Source organism: Pleuronectes platessa, chromosome 6, assembly GCF_947347685.1.
Source record: "Pleuronectes platessa chromosome 6, fPlePla1.1, whole genome shotgun sequence".
NCBI lineage: Eukaryota > Metazoa > Chordata > Actinopteri > Pleuronectiformes > Pleuronectidae > Pleuronectes > Pleuronectes platessa.
In genome coordinates, this window is record NC_070631.1 from 4,831,546 (window position 1) to 4,857,420 (window position 25,875).

Genomic DNA, 25,875 nt, shown 5'->3' on the forward strand with positions numbered 1-25,875 from the left:
GATAGATAGATAGATAGACGGACAGATGGATAGAGAGATAGATAGATAGACAGACAGATAGATAGATAGATAGATATAACAAGAATCCCATTTTCATGAGAAAAAACTTACTATTGAATTACTCCAAGTGGCCTCAATACTCTCTTGTAGTACTGCAAACAAATTAATAACATAATATATCAACATATGATTATCATATATCTATTCATATAATTTTATATATGTACCACACAATGGATTTTATACAATCACAGGTCAATTATAGAGAGGCTATTATTTTTCATGGTGGAGAAATACTCTATCTCAGATGGTAATTTTGTGTTATTTGATTTAGGTCATGCAGACTGAGGGTTCAGTTCCAACTCATTCTCCCGGTTCTACATCAAACTACACATCCACTCATTTATAGGAGCAGCATAATGTTTTTAAGTGTAGATATTATTTCATCTGTAGTTTCGAGAAAAAAAGGCCTAATTGTCCAGTGAAGTGTGAAGTGTAGAACTGAATGTGTCGGCATGGACTGCTCTGACCTCTTGTGGAACATGAGGGAAACTTCTCATCAACTGAAGCTTGTTGATTTCATTTTTCTCCCCGACGGTTTCATAAAAACACCATAAAATCTATTTTCAGGCCATTATCATGAAAACCGAAGAAGAGGTTTGTATCTATTTTACAGAATTACATTAGCGTACAGTTCTAATTTCATTTTAAAAAGTCCAAAGGTTTTTACACTGTGCTCTGACTCCTTGGTGGAAATGCTTCAGTGTTTTACACCAGGCTGGTAAATCAATGTATAACTAGAATGGCTCTTAGAAGATCACATTCCTCCGCCAAGGCCAAACAATCCTACACATGAGTGACTGGTTCTTATAGTAGAAACATAAAGAATATAAACAAGTGGTCTATTATGAGACAATTACACAAACACACACACTCATAAATATCAGTTTTCTAAACAATCCAAATGTGTCTCCATTAAGATCCATGAATTGATATGAGAAATATACAAGAATGTTCAAAAACATCCAATAACACAATGTTTAAGAGAGTGGAAAAGACACTTCCTGGATCCAAACCAAAATTCAGTTGGTTCTCTCCTGATCTAAAACACATCTGTCCCCCAAGTGTTGTTGTTGTTGTCTGTATCTTTATTTTATCTTGCTTATAAACAAACAAACAAACAAACAAACAAACAAACAAACAAACAAACCCTTGGTAGAACATGACCTCCCAACCTCGGAGGCTGTTTGATCACCTGATGTTTATCTAGAAAAACACATGACAGAGAGACGTCCAATCAAGAAGCTTGTTTAATCATTTCCTCTTTAATGAGCTCCAGTTACAGCAGGAAGTGAATCAGACCTGAATTCAAACGTCAAAGAACAAAAAAAACCAACTCAGATAATGAGGTTCACAGTCACAAAAACATGACTCAGCGAAAACTGACCAAACAAATGACCAAAATAAAACAGAAAGTCAAAATAAAACTGACCTCAGCTTAAAATAGAAATGAAAACAGGAAAGGGATCCACTCAGAGTGATTTACTAAACAGACAAAGTACATCCCTCACTTTTTTAACCTCAGTGTACATCATGCTCTCTTAGTTTGAAATCTTTCACAGGATCCTATAAATTGGTGTTCTTACTAACATTGTCCTTGGCCTGACGGAGCCCAAACAGCCATTTGATCACTCTCGCATTTCTCTCGATGACGGAAACACCGTAGGGAACCCGCTCTGCCATGTTCCCAGCATCCTCCCCATCACCATCTCCTTCTTCTTCTTCTCCACCCGAGCCTGCACACTCTGAGGCCGGGGCGCTCACACTGCGAAACCGGGCCAGGGAAACAATATCAGAGCTGGATCCAGGCAGGTCCGGCAGGTCTGAAGGGTCCAGGCCGCACAGGTTGAAGAAGCGCTCCAGCTCCGTCCCGGCTCTGGAGAATCTGTCACTCATGTCCGATTTAGACCGGGTCAGGGACGGGCGCTTCCGGGAGCTGGAGGAGGACAAACGGGTGATCGCTGGGGAGGATGGAGGGAATGGGTTGAAGCTGGGGGGAGATGGAGCAGAGACGGGGGTTCCGGCTGGAGAAGAGGGAGGGTTGTCAGGTTTGGCAACAACCGGCTTCAGAGGAGAAGAAGCTGGTGTTCTCCGGTGGAAGAGACGCAGGTTTGAAACAGCCTGGCGGAGGGGAAACTGGGGGTGTAGTGGGAGGGGCTGAAGGGGCTGCAGCATGAACTGGGGCGGCCTGCAGGGCGTCCGCACAGGGCTGGCCTGAGGCATGACGTCCACCCTGCGTACCGTCCCTGCAGCCGGAGATCCAGGAGAGCCTGAGGTCTCCACCTTGACTGGTCCTGAGGCTTTTAACCTCACTTTAGCTGGACTGGACCAGTCGGGACGAGGGGGGGGGCACCGGCCTCTCTTTCTTCTGCTGCGTCTCTGCGGCTGTGGTGCAAGGGGAGCCGGCACAACCAGGAGCTCCGCTGTCCTCGGAGCTCGCAGTGGCACTGGACATGGGTTCATCATTCACTCCGCTGATGAGGTTGCTCAGGTGCTCCAAGTTGAGCTGGACCACCTCCTGCCTTGCTTTGGCCTGGGTCGGGGTCTTCCTGGTGGGCCGCAGGGCGGAGCCGGGGCTCGGCTGAGGCCTCCGCAGCTCAGGAGGCCTGACCGGCTGCTGCTTGGAAAGAGCCACCGGACTCTTGACATATTTAGCCTTGTCGGCCTCCAGCCTCTCCACCGCGCTCTGCTTCGGTCTGGCCTCCGGTGCTGGGCACTGCCGACCCACTGTCCCCTTGGGCCGCAGGCGGGGGGGCGCAGCAGGTACAGCACTCCTCGCTGGTGTCCTCACCGGGCGTTGCAGAGTCTCCACGGGCATTTTGTAAAACTAGCACCCGTTTGTTTCACAGTTTCTTTCCTTTAACCACCTGCTGAGAAAGTGATATTATCCTTTACTTTATTCCTCTGTGCAGCTCCATCGGCTCCACGCCATTTGAGAAGAGATGTAACTGCAGCATGTCAGATGAAATGTGGACGTCCTGCAGGAGAGAGACACACGTCAGTCAGGAGACAAGGAGGAGGACAGACAGCTCAATAAAGAAGTCACTAAAATGTATTTTTCAGACACTTTGAATGCTCCAGCACAGAGAGGATACCGGCACCTCCACACAGACCCTACACCCCCCCTTCTCCATCCTCCAAGTTCATTGGCCGCGAGCCCAATAAGTCGCACTCATCCGTCTCCTCACGGACAAATGCACAATATAAGTAACACTTCATGTTCAGTCAGTGGAAGGTCTATGAAAAGAGTGGCAGGAGTGTGTGTGTGTGAGAGACGGGTGATGGGGAAGCCGGCCAGCTGACAACCAGCTATTGTCTGGAGGCCATACACACACGCACACAGACACAAACACACACACACACACACACACACACACACACACTAACAGCTGCTGCGGGAACAATGACTCCTCATCTTTAAATAAAGCAGCCAGTTGCCAGGGTCTGCAGCCGAACACAAACCTCTGTGGGCAAAGTAAAGTCTGAAACCAAAAAAGAAGCTGCTAGTTTGTGTTGTAATGAGGTGAAGGTCACATGAATGAACTTGTATACTTAAGATCCCGAGCGTGTTCTAACTTCACCTCACACTCTGCTTCTGCCACTCACATTCTCCACATATTTGCAATTCCATTCTGAGCTGCATGGGCCCAGCTCCTGCTGCTGGGAGCCGTGGACCTCCTCCTGGTCCCTCCGCTCTCACCTGGCTCCACGTCCCTGGGATCTCTCCACAAAGACAAACCACAAGGAAACTCCCTTCACCGGCAGAGACCAGCAGCAGGGTGACACATCATGTAAAGAAAGCAGGCCCGCGGCCGTGTTAAGAACCAAAGGGGAATGTGGAGAGGTGGGTCACACCAACAGAAATAGAGCCTCCAATTTGGTGTTTCTGAGTCAGGAGGCCGCATGTTGGGCTGCTGGGAGTGAACCACACACACACACACACGAGAGAGACGAAGCAGGAAGCCGGAGACTAGTGACACAGACACACAGAAGGCAGGTAAACAACAAAAGGGAGCTGGGGCCCTGTCTGTACTGCACAGCCGAGGCCTTGGCTCACTGACAAGCTCAGGTTCTGCTGGTGTGAAGCTGCAGGTCAGCTCCTCAGGCAGATGTTTGATATTCTCCTTCTTCTTCAGGGCGTTTGAACAGAACACACTCACCTCCTTGTCCGGCTCCTCTGCCACTTCTCCTCTGGGTCCACTGCTCTCAGAGACAGGCGCGTGTGTGTGTGTGTGTGTGGGTGAGTGTGTGTTTGAAGCAGCTCAAGACAAACCTGTTTGACAACTCACGTGTGCTGCCGCAAGCCCGCCCCCCCTCTCGCCGATTGGTCCGTTCTCTCTGCTGCAGGGAAGCGCCGCTGACTCCTGAGGCCACGTGACGCAGAGAGGAGAGATAACGAGTTTCACTTTGAACCAGTGGAGAAAGGTGGAGCACTCACCGGAAGTGTCACACTGTGGGAGTACAGGTGAGACTAAATGTGATCTAGATCCAAATACACAGGGAAAATATAAACTGTTTAAAGTTTAAATATCAATAGCTCAAGTTCTTTAGTATTATGTTTTATATAAATACATTATCATATACATTCTAAATAGCACTTTGCTGTTGCAGCTGGTTAAGATGCCGCCATTTTTATCCATGTTGAATAACAACTAATGATTATTATATTTTCACATTGTTCATTTGATTGTTGGATTGTTTAAGTAAAGTAAAGTTATCAATATATTGTAGAGTACAAATAAAGAGAATAAGTGTAAAGAATCCAAGTGAAAATAAAAGTATAAAGTGTATCCAGAGTAATACAGAACCTGTGCCGGACAGTAATAAGAATAGAAATGGAACTAAAAATGTAAATGACACGAGACAATAAACCAGATAAACCAGTATAACTGAGCTGATTATCAGGGAAGTTGGTGGAAGGATGTGGAATCAGGAAATAACCTGTTTAAATTCTGGATTGGACCTGAATCAGGGGGCAGATCCTCGAGGTTTCTTTCACTTTCTTATTCAAGATTGTTTAACGATTTCCCAGAAAACATTTAATGGATCTCGATGAGAAAAATCAGACACATTTCGAGGACTGAATTTAATAACGACCTAAAGAGAAAGACGATCATCTTGGTTTTCTGTCAGTCTACAAATCAACTACTTGTTGCAGCTCCACTTATATGTACTGCTAGATAATAATATTATTTTATAAATCAGGTTTGAAAGTGTTTGTTTTGAAATGGAGAAGTATTCAAGTATATTACTTGAGGTTCTGGACTAAATTTACAAAATGAATTTATAAAAATGAACTTACACTTTATACTTACTCTTCAAAAGTGTGTGTTGTGTATGTAATGTGGGAAAAAAAGCCAACAACACACATTTACACCAACAATTTAGACACATTTAATGTCGCCACAAGTTTTTCTCACATTCAATCGTCGTCTCTGTAATAAAACAAGACGGATCAGTGACCTACACCAAGTTCCTCTATAGAAAAATAAATGACCTTCCAGCCGCACATGATTAGAGACGTGATAAATGTGCTTCAACTTAACTGTTCAACACACACACTTAATTTTGATCGTTCAAAACTACCAGTTTGCTGAAGTAATCATCCTCGACATACTATTTGGCCATTTACTTTACTTCACTGTAATATATTACAACCATATACAATTGCACATAAGAGCACAGAGAATGGAAACAGCAGAGTTATAATAACATATTCTGTATTTTCAATAGTGTTGGAATGTTCCGTCAGTTCCTGGTTCTTCTTGAGGTTTGAATTCTTAAATGATGTCGAAGATAATGAGCAGTGAGATTTAACTGTGACAGGTCTGAGTGTTTTTAATTAGAATCATTATCAATGATCATTTAAGTTCCATCAGCGCTCACATGATTCATAAACCATGTGACATTGATCTCGTCCAGTGGAGTAGTGTGGACGTCAGGTGTAAACGAGGCAGCGCTGATGTGTTTGAAAATGAAAACATGTTATTGTGGATGTAGCTCACTTTTCTTCCTCCTTCTAAGGAGAATCAGTGGCCGTGGTTCACCTTTGGAAACAGTCTGTAGAGTTTTGCATTCAACACCATCACACAACTTGGATACCAGAATAATGAAAGTGAGGTGAGTTTCTCTTGAGCAGCACCAGTCAGTAAATAAGAGGCTGTGTGTCTGTGTTGCTGTCTGTTGTTAAGAAATAGCACAGTTTTTATCTTTGTCCTTTGCACTGAGACTGTGAGCTCGTCTCCGCCTGAAGCTTCCTCTCAGCCCCGAGTCTCTCTGCACCTCCCTCTCCTGCCCCCCCTCCCGGTCCTCGCCCTCATCGGGCTGCTGTTTCCTGAGCTGCGGGGGCAGAGGGATCGGCTGCCCGAGGAAGAAGCCGTCCTCCTCCGAGTCCGAGGACGAGGAACACGTGGAGCAGGAGTCCTCGTGCTTGTAGTGGCCCGGCTGGAGGCTCAGTGAGGAAACCTTGGAGCAGCCCCGGCTGTCCGTGTCTTTCTCGCCTCTCCAGTCCAGCTCGTCCAGCTCGGGCCGCTCGGTCCGCGAGTGTCGGGTTCTTCTCTCTGAGCCCGGGTGGAGACTCGGGTCCGACTGGACACGGCAACGATTCCACCCTCGCCTCAGATTCCTCTGTTGGTACGAGGATCCGTCTGGTTGAGGAAAAACAAAACAAAATCAAGTTTATTTCCAAATTGAATGACAGTTAATATTTCACTCTGAAACTTTTGCTTACCCAGTAGATCCATCTGCGGCGGGACACCTTTCTGCAGATTCAACCTGCTTCCAAAACCTCCCTCCACCTCGTCCTCCACCTGCTGGACGTCCTCGCCCTCCCGCAGCTCCTCCTCATTCTCCTCCTCGTCCTCCTCCGCGTCCACAGAGTAGCTGCTGCTGATTGGTTCTCTGAAGCTGACTCTAAATGTGCCGCTGCGAGTCAGCGGGGGGGCATGATCCGCGGGTCCGTCCTCTAGAAGCCGGAGGTTGGGCGGGTGCGGCTCGCTGGGGATCAGGTCACGAGTCTTGACGGGAAGAGGAGGAGGGAGGACGGAGGTGTTGCTGAGAGCGAGGGGAGACGAGTCGGGCGAAACCAAGGGGTTCACGAGGGGGTTTTTGTGGGGGGGAAACGCTGAGGACAAGAGAAGAGGAGTTAACACACAGTGAGTTTAAGTTACTGTGGGTGAATATAAGCAATCAGATGAGTGATTCCTGTTACCTTGCATCACTTGATTGGTCCTCTCCACCCAGTTTCTACAGTCTTTAGCGGTGGAGGTTCCTCTAGAGTTCAGACCGGTTAGTCCAGTGTTTTCATTCTGCTGCAGAGCGCTGACCTGAGGTCTGACACCACAGTTCTCCGGCAGTAAACTGTAGTGAGGGAGGTCGCTGGGCCAAGATGGACCCAGACCATTTCCTAGATGAATGTGGGGAAGAGGAGAATAGGAGCCTCTGGGATGAGGCTGACCACCGGGAGCCGGAAGTCCGTTTTGAACTGGAGCAGAGTGGACGCCTGAGAGAGGCAGAGCAAAGAAACATGTTGGATTAGTGGGAAAATACCAGTGCATTTAAATTCACATGGTTTTCTGACTCACCCCTGTCTTCCACTGCAGTGTGAATGCAGTCCTTTGCAGTTATAGTGACGCCCTCTGGTGGCTTCAGTGGGGAACCACATTGCTGCCGCTTGTGTTTCTCTGGCGTCCCGCTGTGCCGGCCGTGCTGAGAGGTTCTGCTCTGCAGCGCTGAGTCGCAGGAGTCGGAGTTATCGGGGTCTTCGCCCAGCGAGCAGGGCCTGGAGCAGAAGATGAGCCCCGCTCGGGGGAGGAAGGGCCGGCCCAGGAGAGGCAGCCGGCAGCGGGCGCAGCAGAAACACGACTCCACGGCGTGCCAGTGCTGCCCCTCATACGTCATCTGACCCTGGTCGATACCTGAGAGGAAATGACTTCATGATTACACACATCACTTGTGTCCTCTGTTGTGGGTACACACAGTGCAATTAGATTTCAGTATGTCAGCCGTATTTTAACTGACTGTACTTCTATAACACAAAACACTTAATTAAAATGTCAATGCACAACTTTTAGTGAAACAAGATTCCAGATCTTTGTTTAACATTGTGAGACAGGGGATGTATATATTTTAAATTAAAATTTAAGTCTGCTCACATCTGGATTATATCGTGTTACAACACAAACCAATTTGAAAACTGCTTTTAAACAGCTGCTGATTAAAGACATTGAGATTGACATTGGCTGCATTGTAACAGCTGTAAACGTGTTCTTTCAGACTCCAGTACCTATGTGCTCTCCGCAGGTATCACAGTACTCTGCGTACATGGCCTGGTAGCAGGAGCAGCAGTACGGTCGACTCTCCTTCATGATGTAACGCTGGCCGCCGAGCGCCGCCTCGCACTCGAAGCAACAGAAGTGCTTCATGTGCCAATATCGTCCTTCTGCCTCTGTGCATTCATCCGCGAGAATAACCTGAGAGACAGAGAAGTCAGTCAGAACCCCAGTGATGAGTTCACCTGCACAGAAATCAAATACTACAGAATACTGAAGGTTTGGGTTTGAGAGACAGGGGGGGAGGAAAGATGCTCTCGTTGCAGGCTTAGTCCTCCTCTGGGTCTAAAGAACTCCTGGGGTCAGTCGTGCCTGATCCATTAACTACGTCAGTTAATCTCTTAAGTCACAGCGAGAGGCCATTCAAAACAAGAACAGACAAACGACACTAAACTGACCAAAGCAAATGATGAGCACATTTGACCTTAAAGCTAAAATACTCCTCTTTACAGCAGCTGGAGCTTTGTTTTATATGAAGTTAAATGAACAATGGTCAGTTTGCAGAAGAAGAACGAAGGTGAAAGAGATTTGAAATCTGCTAAATAAAGACGTCGGCCTCTTGCACCAGTTTGTTGCTTCTCACTGGGACTCTTCTTTGCTATAAGAGACCTAATGTTAATCACAGTTTGATCAGACAGGTTTTGGACCCTGGAGAGACAGTCACCTCGTCGCAGGCCTGGCAGCGGGGCTTCAGCCTCTCGGCGTGGTGCCGGCCGCAGTAGATCTGTCCTTCCTGGTAGAAGTAGATCAGATCCACCAGCAGCTCTGTGCACGAGGAACACTGGAAACACTGAGGGTGCCAGCAGCCGCCGTGTCCGGCCCGATTGGCAAACACCGCTATGTCTCCGCCGCAGATCTGCCTGCCACACTGGAAAAAAACACATTGGGTTGGGTGTGTGTTGTGGGGGTGCGGTGCAGAGGGAGAGGAAGTCAGACGCTGCACATCCTGGTGAACGCGCCCAGGTCGTGCAGCTCTTTGCTTTCACAGCCCTGTAATCATTAAATGCCAGTGTGATGTGGCCCTGAAGCCGGGCCTGCACCTGCACGCTTCACTCTTTTTAATGTAGTTTTACATCCGAGCCTTAATGTTACATAAGGATACTGTTGTTATAAGTTGAATGCTGCCTCACCTGTTGACATTTGGCTCCCATCATAGTTACTGGGAAGAGTCTGACGACCCCTCGGCCCAGGTTTTCTCTCTTCCTCTGTTGGCTGAACAGACGCAGCTCCTTCTTCTCCTCCTCCTCCAGAGTGTTACAGTACTGCGGCTGTGGGAACACGGGGAAACTCTTGTTGACACATATATTCAAAAGATTGTTTATCAACTTTGGTTCAGAAAGATGGATTCAAACTAGCAGTCGCAGTCCGATAACTATAAATCAGAACAAGTATATCGTTTACAGACTATTGAACAAAGAAGCACGACTGATCTGAGGGTTGTTATTAATACATCAGGGTTCAAGTGAAAATAAAACCTTTAAAATTAATTAAAACCAAATAAAGAGTCTTATACGTAATCCATTTTTCTAACACTATTCTCTTTTCTTTGTAATTGTTCTGCATGAATAGCTGTGTAATTTTGATTTATGCTTGTTCTATTTTGGATGATTCTCCAGGGACAAAAACAAAAGTCTTAATTCATGTGCACTGTCCTTATTAAACAAATCAACAAATAAATACAAATCACACCTAAGTTACTGTAAACAGGTGAAATGTGTTCTCTATTGACCTTGGTTTATTTATCTATTTTTTACAGGAGCATCTTTGCAGAGGTTGACATAAATCGAAGAATCGATGTAACTGTGTTGTGATTTAATAAGCTCAGTGGACTGAAGGCTATATTTTAGGCATGATCACGATGCCCGTTTTCAGACATGAACTCTGAAAAATAAGGTCCAGATATTTTCTGGAGTTTGCATTTCACATATGAAGAATCTGATATGAATCTTCCAGAACATTCAGGCGAGGGATGGAGCATGGGGAGAGCAGCAGGAGGAAGAATATGACGGATATATTGAATTTCCTGAGATACTTATATTCTTCACATCTGTCGCATGTTAGAAACTGTATCAACCTCTCGCTCGCTTTTAAATCATCAGAACATTTTCCTTGTATATTCTCACATGGTCTCACTCTGACATTTTAGGGTCAGGGTTAAACATCCAGAGTCACAGAGTTGAAGTGGCCGTTACCTCACTGTCATGAGCCGGCAGCTGGTGCAGCAGTTGCTTGATCCGGTATCTCTCCCCCGGACTGTTCACATAAGGCACCCTGTCCTCTGGCAAGCAGCTGAAGTACTGGTAAACCTGCGTGAGGAGACAAGTTCACGTGCAGACATTAATCAGGCAGAATAAAGAGAGTCATTTATTCAATTGCTGTCATTTAACAAAACGACTGAATCGTTGTTCCCATAGTTATCAAATTGAGCGTCTGTGCAGACTTGTCTAATAAATCAATCAATCATCAATTACATTTATATTTGTAAAGCACATATTCATAAATCACACTTTGTCTCTTAGGGCTTTAACAAGGTGAGACATCCTCTGTTCTTCACCCTCAACAAGAGTAGATCTACCAAAATAAGCCCTAATAACAGCCGATGAACTTAGAAACCTCAGAGAGGGTCCCATGTGAGGGATCCTCTCCCAGGACGGACAGAAGACATGTGTATTGTGCGTCGTGTGTAGGATTCATTCACGGTCTCCCCTCTGCTCAGCACCCCGGCTGTTACCTGTTCGGGCTTGAGCCCCGGTGGGACCCATGAGTACTCCTCGGAGGCGCAGCCCGAGTCGTCATCGGAGATGGAGTGTCTCTGGAAGTCGGATACCAGCTTGGTCATCATCTTCTCCAGCTGGCCCGGCACGGAGCGCACAGCATGCTCCTCTCGCACACACTTGCAGTGCACGCAGATTTTCCTGTGGAGACAGGGACAGTGTTGCACTTCAGCCCCGGGGACAATCTTATTTTTTCCTATAGATTTACAACACAAGCCGAAACTGATCAAATGTCAAATCTCTCAATAAATACAGGATGACAGGCGGGTCCTCCTGGTGCCTCAGGTACCACAGAGGCAAGACATGGTGTCAAACTTCAATCTGCTTCAGGACTTCCCAAACAAGCTGAGAAATCTAAGAAAAACTAAGAAAATATATCAACTTTAAATTTTATTACCATCACCTGTTTGTTGACAGAATTACGCAAAAACTACTCAGCCAATTTTCATGATAGAGAGTCTGGGCATGACCCAAGGAAGAACTCATAAAAGTTTGGTGTGGATCCAGATTAGGGTGCGGATCCAGGAATTCTCTTTTTCCACTTTCTTTAAATTTACGAGCACTTTTAAATCATTTATTTACGATGATTGAACTTTGTAATTAAGCCAAAAGAAAACCAGCCTCTGAACTAAGTTGAGGTAGTTAGACGAGCTCCTCAAACAAACCAAAACACTTGAGTTATCTGTGTCTATATATATATATATATATATATCAACACAATATTCACACAGCCGCTCCCACTGCTGGTTTCGTGAGCAGACTTCCAGACAACCTGTCACAAACCAGCCCTCACACATTCTTCAGGTTGACTCAACCAGACTCCCCCGCTGCCACAAATTACTAATACAACAGTTGTCACAAAGGGAACAACACTTCGTGCCCTCATCGCGCCGTCATCTCTCCAGAACCATTTATCTCCACCGGACGAGGAGGAAATGAGGTCACGGATATAAGCCTGGCTGTCAATCCCCTGGCAGTTAAGAGAGGGAGGTGAAGACGGGAGCAATAATCTCCCTCCGCCTCGTAATACAACCCATCTTTCCCTCGTTATCCTCGCCACATACAATCTGGCGGTGGGTGTGTCTCTTGGTGTGTCTCTTTGTGTGTGTGTGTGTGTGTGTGTGTGTGTGTGTGGGGGGGGGACTGGTGGAGTCAGAATAAAGCGCCTCAGGCTGACGGCGTCTCGTATTTGAATGGATGTGGAGTGACACCGCGGCCACACGCAGCAGCATGTACTGCTGCATGTGTACATCCCTGTTGTGGTTGCATAAGCGCCTGCCAGCTGGAACTTGTGGCTCAAGTTCACAAAGCACAAAGCTGCTTTATTCCAGGACCCCACCCCCCACGCAACCCAAAAAAAAGCTAACGCACAAAAAACGCACACGACCGGTGAAGTGCGTGAAAGCTGGACTGATCAATCGTCTCCTCCTGTGACACTCGATAGTAACGTCTCTCTCTCTCTCTCTCTCTCTCTCACTCTCTCTCTTTACCCAACACAAGTTAATTGTCGGCGAGTTGACAAAACAGAGACACAAACTAACACTGTGGGATCCCAGTGTCTTTTCTCAGGCCCTGAAACAATATATATGTTTATAAAACTGCACATGCACGCCGCCCTGTCCTGGACCTTATAAGGCCACGATCGACCAGGACCAATATAAATAATAGTAAACACTGAGACTCAAGCTTAGGCTAAGCCAGGTTGGCACAGATCTGGTCCCAGCTGTATTTGTGCAAGTGTGTGTTAACAAAAGCTGAGGGAAAGGGTGGGGTGGTGGGGGGGGGGGGGACGCCACGCACATTCCTACGTAAATGGGTAGGAGGACACAGCCGGAGACCTGGCATGGGGGGGGGACAGATGGCAGACGCACCACCAGTGACCCACTCCCCCCACACACACCCCACCACCGGCCTCCCCCCCACATGATGAAAGCGTTTACGGCGCCGACCATCACATACAGGAACCCAGAGATGACACAGGGCCAATTTGGGAGAATTTGTAAAGTAATAAATCAAGTCTCTATCTGGACGTTAAGCCTGGTTTGTGCACGACAAACATTTAAACACACGCCTGCTGCCTAAATGCAAACCAGAGGGACTCACTCCCTATACAAGAGACACACAAACGAGCGAGCAGCAGAGTGTGCTGTGCACGTCTAACATCCAGGAGAAGCTCCTCCGTCTTCTCCCTCCTCAGCACGTGGCTGTGTATTCGTGACTTCACTAAATTTAACAGCAGAACATTACTGAAGGGTATTTCAACACTGTGCAATTAACCAAGCCCTGCTGCGCCGAGCCATGTCCTGTTCAATTATCTGACTCACAAGCCTCTGATGTAATACAAGCAGGCTTTGTCCCCTCAGGATATGAGCATTTAGTGCAGATGAGACACAAACAATATGATTTACGAGTTCAAAAGGAGGGAAAATACCTGTGATTGTCCTGATTAGAGTGGAAAGTATAGATACTTTAAAAGGACTTGTATACAATCTCTGTTGAGTTAGGTTTCGATGGTTTTGAAAAGTAGCAGATCTACAATCAGATTTTCAACCCAAAACTGCATCAAAGAAACAGCACAGAGGAAAATCAACTGATCCTCAACACGTGGCTTTTCACTCCTTGTATTATATAAATAAATACTTATTTGAATAGAGGTGTATTGTTTTAAAGAAAATCCATACAAAGTGATAGATTTGTTTAACAGTATAGTATCACATTGAAGTCGATATGATTGTGGCTCGATGTTTTGATGGTAGCTGCTAATTAGGTTTTATAATTTCGTCAACGGCAAATTGAATTTTCACTAAACTGCTGTCAAAATAAGAGATTAAATGATTTAGTTAAATAATCAATCAAACTGTTTCCTACTTCCTGTAGTTCCTCAAACGTCACTGCAGGAGAACATCCCTCAATTTGAGAGAAAGGCTCAAAATAAAAGTGCAAAAACAAATGCAATTAATTAACTGTGTATATCTAAACCGTGCGGCTTTGAAAAACACAAAGACAAATCTAAAATACAAGTTCAACACTGAATACATAACCAGCATTATGTGTTATTAAGAAGGAGACACAGCAGATGCTGCTCTGGACAGAGATCCACAATCTGCCACTGGATTTGTTTGCTGCACCAAAACAGTGTTAGTGAGAGTGAGACGGCTGCTGCATCTGCTGCTGTGACCGATGGTGCATCTCCTGTTTATAGATTTTAATCTGCAGATTAGTTTACTTGATTCATTGTTTGGTTTGAAATCTTTAAAATTAGTGAAGAATATTTAGAATTTATGTATTTTTCTCTCCAGATAACAGCCTAAAACCTTCAAATATCACTTCATTGTCATATGAGAAATAACAAATATATCATTATAACTTTCCGTCCACTGAATAAACTATAAATCAACAAATTTTGCAGCTTTGTAAAAAAAGTAACAATGCATTAAATAATTATAACAGAACAAATATAAGTCTGTATGATGAAGCAAGGCGATGGAGGCCATGAAGGGGGGAAAGGTATTTGCCAATGGTTGAACTGCTGATGGAGTCTTAGACGGAGAAGTACAGAGAAGGTAAATATTGACTGTGCAGATCTGAAATAAACTCATTTGAACTTGTGGAAATCCAACAGCTTTAATTAGCTTTGGCTGAAGGGATTGAAAATCATTTTAATTTTGTCGCACACAGAGATTAAGGCTCACTCACACCCCCCCCCGCCCGGATAATAAATCAGCCTGTGAGCAACAGCACAACCTGAACATGATATCAAGTGAACAGTCTTGTGTACAAAACAACATGAAGTCAGACTATGACACACAAAAGAACTGCACAAAAAAAAAAAAACAGTGCATTACTCACATCTCCAGACTTAATGACTGTTTGAGTTTCTAGTCCCTGTAATCCTGTTAGACTGTAAAAGGCTTTTTTTCCATTACCTGCTGTATTCATCACAAATTAGCCCAGGTTGTCCCGCAGGCGCTGTCCCATCCAGACTCTCCTGAAGCTACAAAGGGTTTTCATGTGACAGGCGTCTCCTGCTGCTGCTGTCTGCCTCCGTCACTGAGGGCAGCTCCTTCTCCATGTGCTCACATCTCTCTCTCTCTCTCTCTCTGCACAGCTCTTTTCAATGTCTCCTCCACCCCCGACTCCCACCCTCCTCCGAGCTGATAGTGGGCTCCAACAAAAAGATGTCACCGCTCCGGCCACGACCACACGAAATACAAATGGCTTTTTAAAAAGACAGGAAACATCAGACTCTGAGTAGAACAGGCGTGAGGAGTAAACTCACGGGGTCTTCTCTCCTCCTCCTCCTCCGACTGATTCACAGCAGATTGTTGCTTCGATGCAGTTATTTTAAAAGTGGAGCAGATTTTGAGCCTGTGAGCAGCGCTGTGGGGTTCCTGTCTCTGTCACCATACGTGAATACGATGGACACGCACGACAGCAAAGTGTCTCTGGTGCAGGATCGAGCAGACGGCAGGAATTTCAGTCTCAGCGAAGTCACCACACGTCTCTGAATTCATTCCAGCTCCAGTGTGAGTGTCAATATTAAAGCTGCCGTATCAGACATGTCTCTTTGGTTTGTTTTCATGGCCTGTGGCGATGTCGGTTGCAGTTTTCTTTCTTAAACTGTAAAAAAGTGACCTGGAGTAATCGAGCACAAAGAGCCGCTCACCTGGAAGTTCAGTGAAGCTTCGACTTGCAGAAACCTGAACTGGGAAATGTATTGTTGTTGCTGTTTTCCCATTTCTGGAAATATTAGATCGATTTCTATTCAGCAACTAAACAACTCCAGCATCAGAGTCAACAAACGCTGCTTCGTGTTCAATAGACACAAAGCAGAGTTGCAACAAACACTTAATTGATCCATTTGTCAACATTATCTTGCTCGAGCTCCTTTAAAGATAAAGATTATTATCATTAAATAGTTATCGATTCTGAAGGGCACACAGTGTGACAGCTATATAATAATCCTCTGCTTTAAAAGCATGCTGCTCCTGGTGTGATAATCCATATCTGCAGCTGACTTCAGAGAACCCTCCTCAGATCTGGTTCTGAAAGGCAGATGGGCCTCGTCCTATAACCCTCTGCCACTAATTAGAGTATGAGTAATTGCCACATGGCCGCCCAGACTAATAGTGAAGGCGACTTTGATCACTTTCTAAATGTGCTGGGGACCTGTGGGTCAAAAGTAACTTAATTCGCTCACTGCTGGGCAGCGGAAGCACCATCTGCACCCCCGCCCCAGTTAAAGCTCTGTCTGTGGGAGCTGGGGATGAAGATGGATCACTTCCCTCTCAGCGAGCACCAGCAGCTGAGCCTGTGGTCACCCGGCTGATCTTCTCCATCGGGAAGGTGTGACTCGGAATTGGTTATTAAAGAAGATGCAATTAGCGGCAGACTCCAGGGGTCCGAACAACTGACCCCCATTCATCTCAATCACTTAATCACTTTCAAGTTCCTGGTTCTCCTGGAGCGGCTTGAAACCGACTCGAGACGTCAGAACAGGACGTTTCTCTTTGTCTCAGACTGAACGGCTTCCATGTAGCACAGCATCGTGTTCATGCTACACAGATCAGACGTACTGTAAACAGATCGATGTGTTCGGGGGCCGCTCTGGCAGCCGGCGTGTGAGGTGGAGCGCAGCAGCACATGTTTTAGATTACATCCTAACTTCCTTTGTCTTGACCTGAATAGAAGGAACAGGACTGAATGAGCTGAACGATACAATTACAGTCTGTTGGTTACAGAAACTACACATTCCTGGGCCAGTTGTTTTATTCAATCCTTCCCTGGGCTGCAGTCGGCTTGAGCTCAGTAAACTTTACTTGTTTCCTTCTTCATTTGTTTATTAGCTGTGTGACAAACCAGGTGAGTGTGCTCCTCACGCTGTATCATAAATCTTCCTTGCTTCACTCATACAAAGAAATCTGGATTCATTTTCTTCAGTTTAATGTTGCACAAGACTTTTGGCAAAACAACCGTCTGGAATTTAAACTTCAACGTTCCTTCAATGCCTCGGCTAAGGAGGTTCTGTTTTCATTTGTGTTTGTTAGTTAACAGGATTGTGCAATAACCACACAACCTTGTAATTCTGAACAGGGGTGGGGCAAGAACACATTAAAGCTTGGAGAGGATCCAGGAATATTTCTTTAGGATGATTGATTTTCAAATCAAAGAAGAACACATTAAATATTGGTGCAGCTGCAGATTAAAGGGCAGATCCAGGCACTTTCTGTAACATTTAATATTTTCAGATTTTTTTGAATCTGTAAACTGCAGCCTTTCCAGTTGACATATTTTACGTTGCTGTATAAAACTATGTTAAGTACATTTATCTATTCTACTTTTATATGTTAAACCTGCTGAAATACAACAGTCACATCTGGAAATCAAACGCTATGGTAAGAAAGAGAGAGGGGAGGAGGGCGAGGGAGACAGGGGGAGGTATGAAGTGGTCGAGAGGGTGAGTATCTCAGCAGTAAGGCTTAATCTTATTAGTGTGATTGACAGGATTAAAGTGACCAAGAGACCCAACCAGCTGGATATAAGGAATAAAGAGGAGAGAGAGAGACAGAAAAGAGAGCGCTCAAATAAAAGCATGTGAGAAACCGCTCAACAGAGGAAAATAAACTGTCGTTCAGGAGTCCATTGAGAAGTTAACAACTCCTGAAGAAGCAGGTGTCAGAGGTTCACACACTGACTTCATAGAAAGGGATTATAATATATGAATAAATCCTTTGTGCTGCAAAGAATCCTTCAGTTACAAAAACCCAACGGAAACATCTTCATGCAGCGTAGAGGTTCCTCTGTGTCCAGATTGATTCACACTAAAGCAAATCGATCTGGAATATCAAGCAACAAAAAGCTTTTCACTTTAAAAGCCGCCTCGGAAGCCAATACACCACGTGGCCTTGTTTTTAGTACAATAAAAGACAAATGCTCTCCTGACATAGAAGAAGGTCTTAGGTCTAAATCTCTGCAGCTCGGACATACAACATATGTTGCCGGATGACTCTCGGTAATCCTGCTGCTCTGTAGCTCCTCTGTTTTCCCATGAAGATAATGCCGAGTCAAACTAAATGCAGCTGCTGCAGATGTGTAGGCTTAATGGCACTGGTGAGTCTATATAGAGCTCGGTTCTTTACGACTGTGGAGTCAGTCGTAATCATCCTGCCCTGACTGGGTCATGTTTGTTGTCTTTTAATGTATATCTGCACTCATCGACATCCACAGATCACAGTTAAGCTGATTTCCTTTGTAAGCAATGTTGCTGTATCTCCAGAGTTGTGTGCGTATACACACAGAAACATGGTTAAACCTGAATTTTCATTAAAAACATCTAGTGAATAAATCAGATACAGATTTAGTTCTTGCTGATAGCAACAATCTGAGGACACACACTGTGACGTCTTTGGTAGAACAAAAATCGTTTGTGTGTAAAAGAAAATGAAAACTTAACCAAGAGCATCTGTTCTGTCAGGGAGTCGACACATTAATATTGTTTCTGACAGTCGGCATTCCTGTACACAAAAGGGAATTAAAGTTAGAGACAGACTCATATGAGCCTCTCATGGTATCTGCGTGTGTTTTGTATTTGACAGAATAAACTATTTTATTTTATATGCAAATATATGTTTATTTAATATGTTTAATTCCGGTTTATTTTTATTTATACATTTTATGTTTGCAAACCTCATTTACATTTGTTTGTCTTCAGGCCACATTTAAAGAATTGTTCCCAACTTTTTGTTTTAATATTGATTGATGTCCGTTTTGGAAATTGATTACTTCCTGATATCTGTATCAGCCCCGAAGATCTATTGGTCAGACTCTAATTAGATTAAACAGGTAGATTCCAGCCTGAAAAATCCAGATATCAGACGGTGCTTTTTAAGAAGCTGATTCTAAACAATGGCTGCAGAAACTTCAAAAAGCGGGAGAAGAGATTGTGTCTATTCCAAACAGAGCAGAAGAAAAACATTTCCTGCTAAGGTAACAGGCAGCGGCGTGATAGTGTCTAAGAGTCCCACAGTTCATACCTCCAGCCATGGACACGGAAGCCGGGGCACTGGTCTCCACAGCGCATACAGGGCTGACCTCTGTCCGGGTCCTCTTCCTCCTGCTGGAAACAAAACAATCGCGAAAGAACGATTAACACAAACTGACACAAGTTAGAAAAACACAGTTAAAAAACGCACCGTGTGAGTCACACATGGCCACAGCAGCATCCGCGTCATATCGAGTGAGAGCCACCGGCAGAATGCACTTAGAGTCACTCAACCTTTAGTTTAGCAGCGTTTGTGATGGATTATGAGTCGTCTATAGATTATTAATGACATCACACGCAGACTTATAATGAACATCACATGCGAGTGCAACTGTATAGATGATGGTTAGTCTGAATACACAAAGGAGGTTCCAGGGTCAAATCCCAGTTCAGTCAGGGTCTCGAGTTTGAATGTTGTCTATGTGGGTGAAGGTCTCTACTCCGGCTTCCTCCCCCAGTCTAAACATGACCTGCCTGAAGAGGATAAGAGGTGTAGATAATCGATTGATGATCCAATATCGGTGTCCGGTGACGACACTGACGTAACTAACCAGTTAAATATAACTATAAATATGTAATAATACACTTTGAAGCCCATTACTAAATGCTGTAGATCACCTAATTGCTGTATTAGTAATTAACCATTTGTATTAAAGATGTCCTGCACTCTCCATTCTCTCATCACTTTTCAACAGCTCCTCCTCACTAATCACCAGGGTCCAGAACCAGGACTTCATCTTGCAGTGGGGGTTAAACTTGACATTACTTAACCTCTGGATAAACCTGTTAATTTCACATCAGCTCTCAAATTCAGCCTCGCGGTTAAATTGAATTCTGAGTCCGAGGAGCGCCGCGCTGCCTGTTCTGAAGCGATAACAGAGAAATAAGTAACACATGGAGTCAAATCTCAAAAGTGCCTTTCGCCAAAAAAGTGCTGAGTGGTGCATCTGACTAAGCCACCAGCGTGTGAAGCTTTGCTCTAAAACCAACTAGCTCGTATCTGACCGCTATTCCTGCAACCTTGTGTGTGTGTGGGTGTGTGAGTCTGTGTGTGTGTGTGTGTGTGTGTGTATTGGACCCACTCTGCAGACACAGGCCTCTTTTTAGAGATGAGAGGAAGGAAGCAGACACAGGATGAGAACTGCACCCTTTCCCTCTCCGTGCAGTTTCCACTTTCTTTACCTCTGAAGCCTTCACTCCACTGCACCTCTCATATCTCGTGCATGTGAAAAGTTTACTGTCGATAGGGATTTTTGTTAATTATTAGCTCTGTCCAGATTGGTAAAAACAGTAACTCTCTGGCACTGTTGTTTTTAGCTCCAGAACTTGGATGATGTTCCTCGTTTCTCTCTGCAACAGCTGGAAAGGTTTTTAGATGGACCTCGTGCACGGAACTCAACTTTCAAACATGAAAACAACACTTGGATCTTTTACCTCGAACGCATGAGTCAAGTTCCACATGAAGACGTACACTCCCATGAGCGCTGACGCCAACCGAGTTTAATGAGCAAAGCAATAAAATGAAGATATGTGACACAGCGAGGTACCTGTGCATACCTGTTTCCTTTTTACGACACACACAAGAGAACAGCAGCACTCACAACTCCCCCAGACGTATTCACTTCCAAGCCTGATTCCCAAGCCACAGTTTTTAGCAAAGAAAATTATCAAACTGCAATGAATGACTTTGATTAGGGCAACAGGGAGTTTGCTTTGCTTATCTCACTGATACCTGAGGCTGTCACAAGGGTTTCAAGTGCTTCGCTAATGCACCGAGAACCCACGGAGCGATTAGCCGTTTGTTTTCTTGCACCTTTGAACTTTAATCGTGTGTTTTTTCAATTTGGAAATCCTTCTGTCTGAGCGGCTCCGATGTGGAGGTGGTAGGTTCCCTGCACAACATCCAGTTTCGTAGCAACATGAACTTGTTAGTCCAGAATAGTCCTCCCATGCCATATTCAAAATGCCATAGTGTGCCGTGCAAACAACACACACACACACATGGATACAGTACAACTTATGTCACGCAGCCTTATTAATCACAATGTTGAGTATGTTAACAGGAGCAGGTATGAAAGGTGACAAGTTGGGCTAAATGGAGCGTACAGAGATTTCTGGGTGACTGAACATGTCAGTTGTTATTCCCTTTGGAAGCAGCTCCTGAGCTGTCACACACTAACATGGGGTCCGAGCCTGACACACACACACACACACACACACACACACACACACACACACACACACACACACACACACACACACACACACACACACACACACACACACACACACACACACACACACACACACACACACACACACACACACACACACACACACACACACACACCTTGTGTACGGCTTCCCTCTTTAAATATTACGTTTGTTAAGGTTACAGAAAATAACAGTGAATGGCTGCAGGATAAAAACGATGTGGAAACTGAAGCCGACCTGAGATGATGGCACTTCAGGAGACGACAGGGTGTCACTGACTCTCCATTCATGGAGGGAAGAAATGAAATGACACTTTATCTGTTCATGTTCTCACTGTCATTCTCCTCCACTCGGGCCAGGGCCACATTTGACCTGGTTGTTTCTTAAAAAAGTGGAGTTTGAGGAGCGGGAGCAGCTTCAACTTATTTACGTCATTGCTTCTTTATGATACGTGTGTGGACAGAGAACTTTTCATTGTTTGCCTCTGAACCTCTTTGAGAGTCGGTCAAAACACAATATAACAAACTGTAACCACAGCAGAGTCACCGGAGAAGCAAGGACACAAACCTGTGAGCATAATGTGGAGATAATCAGGGGTTTGTTGTACAGTTACTTTGAATGGTATGCATTGTATTGCAGATATGTACTTCTACTTCAGGTTGCCCCTGAAGAACCTGCTTGGGACAACACATGAAAATTAACTTATACAGCTAATTCAAAGTATTTTGTCTCTAAATCAATATGCACAATAAAATATATATAAGAAAAGAATGGTTTCAGCTTAAGTTAATATTAAGTAAGTAAGATATGTGTTAAGATAAGTATAAATGAAGATTTGCTGTAGCTCAGGGTGACTTTTTAAATCAAAAAAATGAATATATACATCTTTATATACAAATATATAGATCATAACTCCAGAGGCAGCCATTCGATCGGCTGTGAGTTTGAAAACCCTCCCTCCGGCAACTGAGGTCAATGTTTCTGATTGGAAACAGACAGTGTAATATTAGTTTCCTCATGCAGAGCGACGCCCACTGTGTCTCACAAACCTCCTCTAATTATTTTCTGCCTGAATTTCTCCGGGAGGCGGATGGGACGGACGTCTGTTCAAATTAGATTAAGCTCAGCAAAATGATCCGGTTTTGGAAAAAGCCCAAACTGTGGATATACGAACGATGGTCTCTCTTCACCACTCGCAGCTTGTTGACGCTCCCTAACTCTCCACCACCAGGCCCGCTCACAACTAAATAAACTTGTGACGTTCTCACTCACTTCAAGTTTGTAATTAAGAGATAAGGACATCAATAATAAAGGATTAGGAATCCTGAGAAAAGCCTTGAGTTTACTTGAAATTGCTTTTTTTTTCGTTTTGTGCATCAGGACGGTTTGAAATGTTCAGTCCATTTCCATTTATCTTACTTAACACTTACTGAACTTACTCTCTATGTAAAGTGAGATAGAAATAAAATTGAATTGAATAAATATGATAAAACCTTTCAACTCGTATTAACTGCATGTGATCACAAAGCCAGAACAGCTGTTTTCTCCTGCCACCTCCCAGCTGCTGTTTCCTCCTTGTTGATCTAAACGTGGAGGAACCTTGAATTTACCGACTCTATTTTTAAGGAACCACATGTCGACCTTGAACAGTACCCGCTGCCACTTGGTGCTACTTTGCCTTGAATGTCTCCTTATCATGACGCCGGTGTCAAGGCTGCACACAGACTTAAAAAAGGGGTTTGGCTTGTGTTTCCTCTCGGTCTTCCACAAAAAGACGTCAAACTCGGCGACCCGGCGAAGACGAGGTCCGCCCATTGTGCTGTGCGTGGAGGATGTGAGGGAAGTGGTGGTAGGAAGTTTCCTATAAACCCAACGTGGGTAAAGTAAATACTGCAATCACAAGTTCACATGAGCTCACAGGCTCACACTCAGAGCAGCAGCGGACGTTTCCTTATCAGCTCCCTCACTCTTCTCCAGCGGGTTGAATCACATGGCCTCCGTTTGCTTGAGATCTCCTGCTACCAGGTAACCGGTGTAACCAGGTAATGGGCAAACTGAGAGCCGGCCAATTCTCTTCTCTGACATCAGGCGACCACATCGACTCAGCCGGGGTTTACTGCTTATAATATGAGAGTAGATATACACCTGAGTGTTGTCTTTAGATCCTCACTAAGAGAGAATAACTCCTCAGGTGTGAGAGAAGGACTCTGGAGAGCTTTTGACCCAAATAAGAGAAATGTGTTGTTTGGATTTTGCTGCCTCGGTGCAGGAGGGGTTAAACATTAACAGGAGAGGTCAGAGGTCAGGGGCCTGTGCTGCAGAGGCATGCAGAGTCGATGCAGATCTCCTCACTGGACAAGATCAGACAGTCAGTTTGCAGGTCGGGCGTCTCCAGGCCTGTGAACAAGCTGACAACTAAACTCTTTCTCAGATCAGTCATATCGAGTTTTCTGTTACTGGATCTTCCAACATATCTTAATATCTGCATCACGACATCAATATCAAACTCTTACGTTCCCATGAATCACCAGCTGCATCCTTATAGTCAACAAATAATTAGTTTACGCACAAGTAGAGACAAATACATGCATCTTATTAAGTATTTAACATCCACTCTGTACTTATAAATAATATCTGTGTTGTAAAATGATCTGTAATTCACTTTTGCGGCGCTGATGTAATGAGGTGTTGCATAAAGTATTCACGATTTCATGAATACTTTATAGGTTTTGAATGTGTGAGGTGGGAACAGGTGTCAGAGTGTTTACATGGTGTGAGAGCACTGACGCTAAAAGGACAAGTGGCAGGATCCTCGATTAAAAACTAGATGTGAGCCTTTCACAGGCATATTTAAATATGACTTTATGTTTGCAGATATGAATACTTTTATTTTACAGAATAAAAACTGTGCGCTTATGTTAAAATTTTACAAACAAATGTCTTTGTCAGTTTTTAGTGCTTTTATGGAACAAGCTCCCAGAGAGCTGCAGGTCCGCTGCACATCTCAGTTATTGTTAATTCCTGTTTGGCCTTTTATTAAATCATACAACCATAATTTATAATATTGACAATTTTTCATGAAGCCTTTTTATATTCTAGGTAAAGCACTCTGAGTTGCCTTGTTCTTGAAATGTGCTTAACAAATTAACTTGCCTTGCCTTAGTTCATTCCAACATATTTGGTTGTATTTCATTCTTATTAAGTTATTTATGATAGTGTAAGTGTATGTTTTAACTGTACTACATCAAACCTCAATGACATGATAAGTGTTTGATAATCACATTGACAAGTATTGTGATATGCACATTGGCTGATATTAGATTACTCTCTAATATTGTTATCGGCCCGCCGGACAAATCCCTAACAGTCCAGGAGAAGAAGAGTTAATATCCTGAGTCCACTTTGTGTGTGTGTGTGTGTGTGTGAGTGTCACCGGAAGTGGTGTGGATGTTGTCCCAGTGTGCTGCTGCAGATCCAGATGTTTTAGACCTGCCACACAGCTGGGAGCACTGGGAATCGAGCCTCCTCTGCTCAAGTCAGCTGCCTGCCTGTGTTTCTGGGGCCGAATTCCAACTGGAAGATGATTTATCTGATCTTTAATTTCTGCTGTGATGAGAACATGACAGATGATCGAGTTCCATCCGCCACATCCCGACCTGCTAAGGTGAAGAAACACACAACTGTGACGTAGCCTGACCCCCTCCTGACTCACCTGGGGGCGCGTGGACCGAGTCAAGACACAACGAATGGAGCTTTTTTAAAGGAATGAGGATTTAAAACCAGTATCAAACTGTGTATTTGAAGTGGTTGGAAGTAGTGGGACGTTCACTCAACAACACTTCACCCGCACAGACGCCAGGTGAAGGTGGGACACTTTCCCCCGGACTCTTCTCTGAGCTGAAAACCCAACAAACTCCTGTTTAAACACAAACCCGCGCGTGGAACCTGAAGGTGAAACACTCGATGTGTCTCGTGGAGGAACTTTAAAATCCTCTCGGGTTTTTAATTAAGTTTTAAAAGTGAAGAAAGGAGAAACTCACCGAGCGGCTGGAGCGTCGCTTCTTGGAGCCGCGCAGGAACATGATGGCGACGACGAAGGAACAACCAGTCTCCCGGAGTGAAGGATAAAAACCAGGTGACAAACACACATGTGAGGATATGTAACACAACACGGTGTGTGTCCGTCTACATGATGTCTCGCTCTGACTTCACTGAGCTCCTCATTCCAACTCACAGACACACACAGTCACACTCCGCCGAGGACAAGCTGGTCTCAGTAAAGAGCATGGGACTTCTGGCTCGACCTTTTCAAAGTAAAACAGTGAATACTCGCTCTGCAGGTTTTGCAGTTGCAGGATCCAGATGTGAAACTGCTGGATCAATTCATAAATTAATAAAAAACGGTTGATCAAACTAAACATGTCCAATGTGACACCTTTTAAATTGTATTTTTAGT

At 44.6% G+C, this 25,875-nt stretch overlaps 2 protein-coding genes across 4 annotated transcripts; both read right to left on the minus strand.

The window, feature by feature from the left end:
- Nucleotides 1-1,292: 1,292 nt before the first annotated feature.
- On the minus strand, nucleotides 1,293-4,360 carry fam110a (family with sequence similarity 110 member A). The gene is given in 3 exon segments (XM_053425707.1): nucleotides 1,293-2,412; nucleotides 2,414-3,038; nucleotides 4,221-4,360. Coding segments are annotated over 2 exon segments (1,251 nt in total). The 5' UTR covers nucleotides 2,879-3,038; nucleotides 4,221-4,360; the 3' UTR covers nucleotides 1,293-1,626.
- A 1,078-nt stretch (nucleotides 4,361-5,438) lies between these two features.
- Nucleotides 5,439-25,683, minus strand: prickle3 (prickle homolog 3). Of its 3 annotated transcripts, none has more exons than XM_053425655.1 (11): nucleotides 25,460-25,683; nucleotides 19,198-19,277; nucleotides 11,122-11,305; nucleotides 10,583-10,696; nucleotides 9,521-9,658; nucleotides 9,055-9,258; nucleotides 8,345-8,531; nucleotides 7,644-7,976; nucleotides 7,271-7,561; nucleotides 6,791-7,183; nucleotides 5,439-6,707 (listed from the first exon to the last, which is right to left on the minus strand). In XM_053425655.1, the coding sequence occupies exons 1-11, from the start codon at nucleotides 25,499-25,501 to the stop codon at nucleotides 6,247-6,249; spliced, it is 2,427 nt and encodes an 808-aa protein (XP_053281630.1). In that variant the 5' UTR covers nucleotides 25,502-25,683; the 3' UTR covers nucleotides 5,439-6,246. The 3 variants fall into 3 exon arrangements, with proteins under 3 accessions (XP_053281630.1, XP_053281629.1, XP_053281631.1); XM_053425654.1 differs by having other exon boundaries at nucleotides 19,198-19,280; XM_053425656.1 differs by lacking the exons at nucleotides 19,198-19,277; nucleotides 25,460-25,683 and adding an exon at nucleotides 15,091-15,463.
- Between the last annotated feature and the right edge of the window lie 192 nt (nucleotides 25,684-25,875).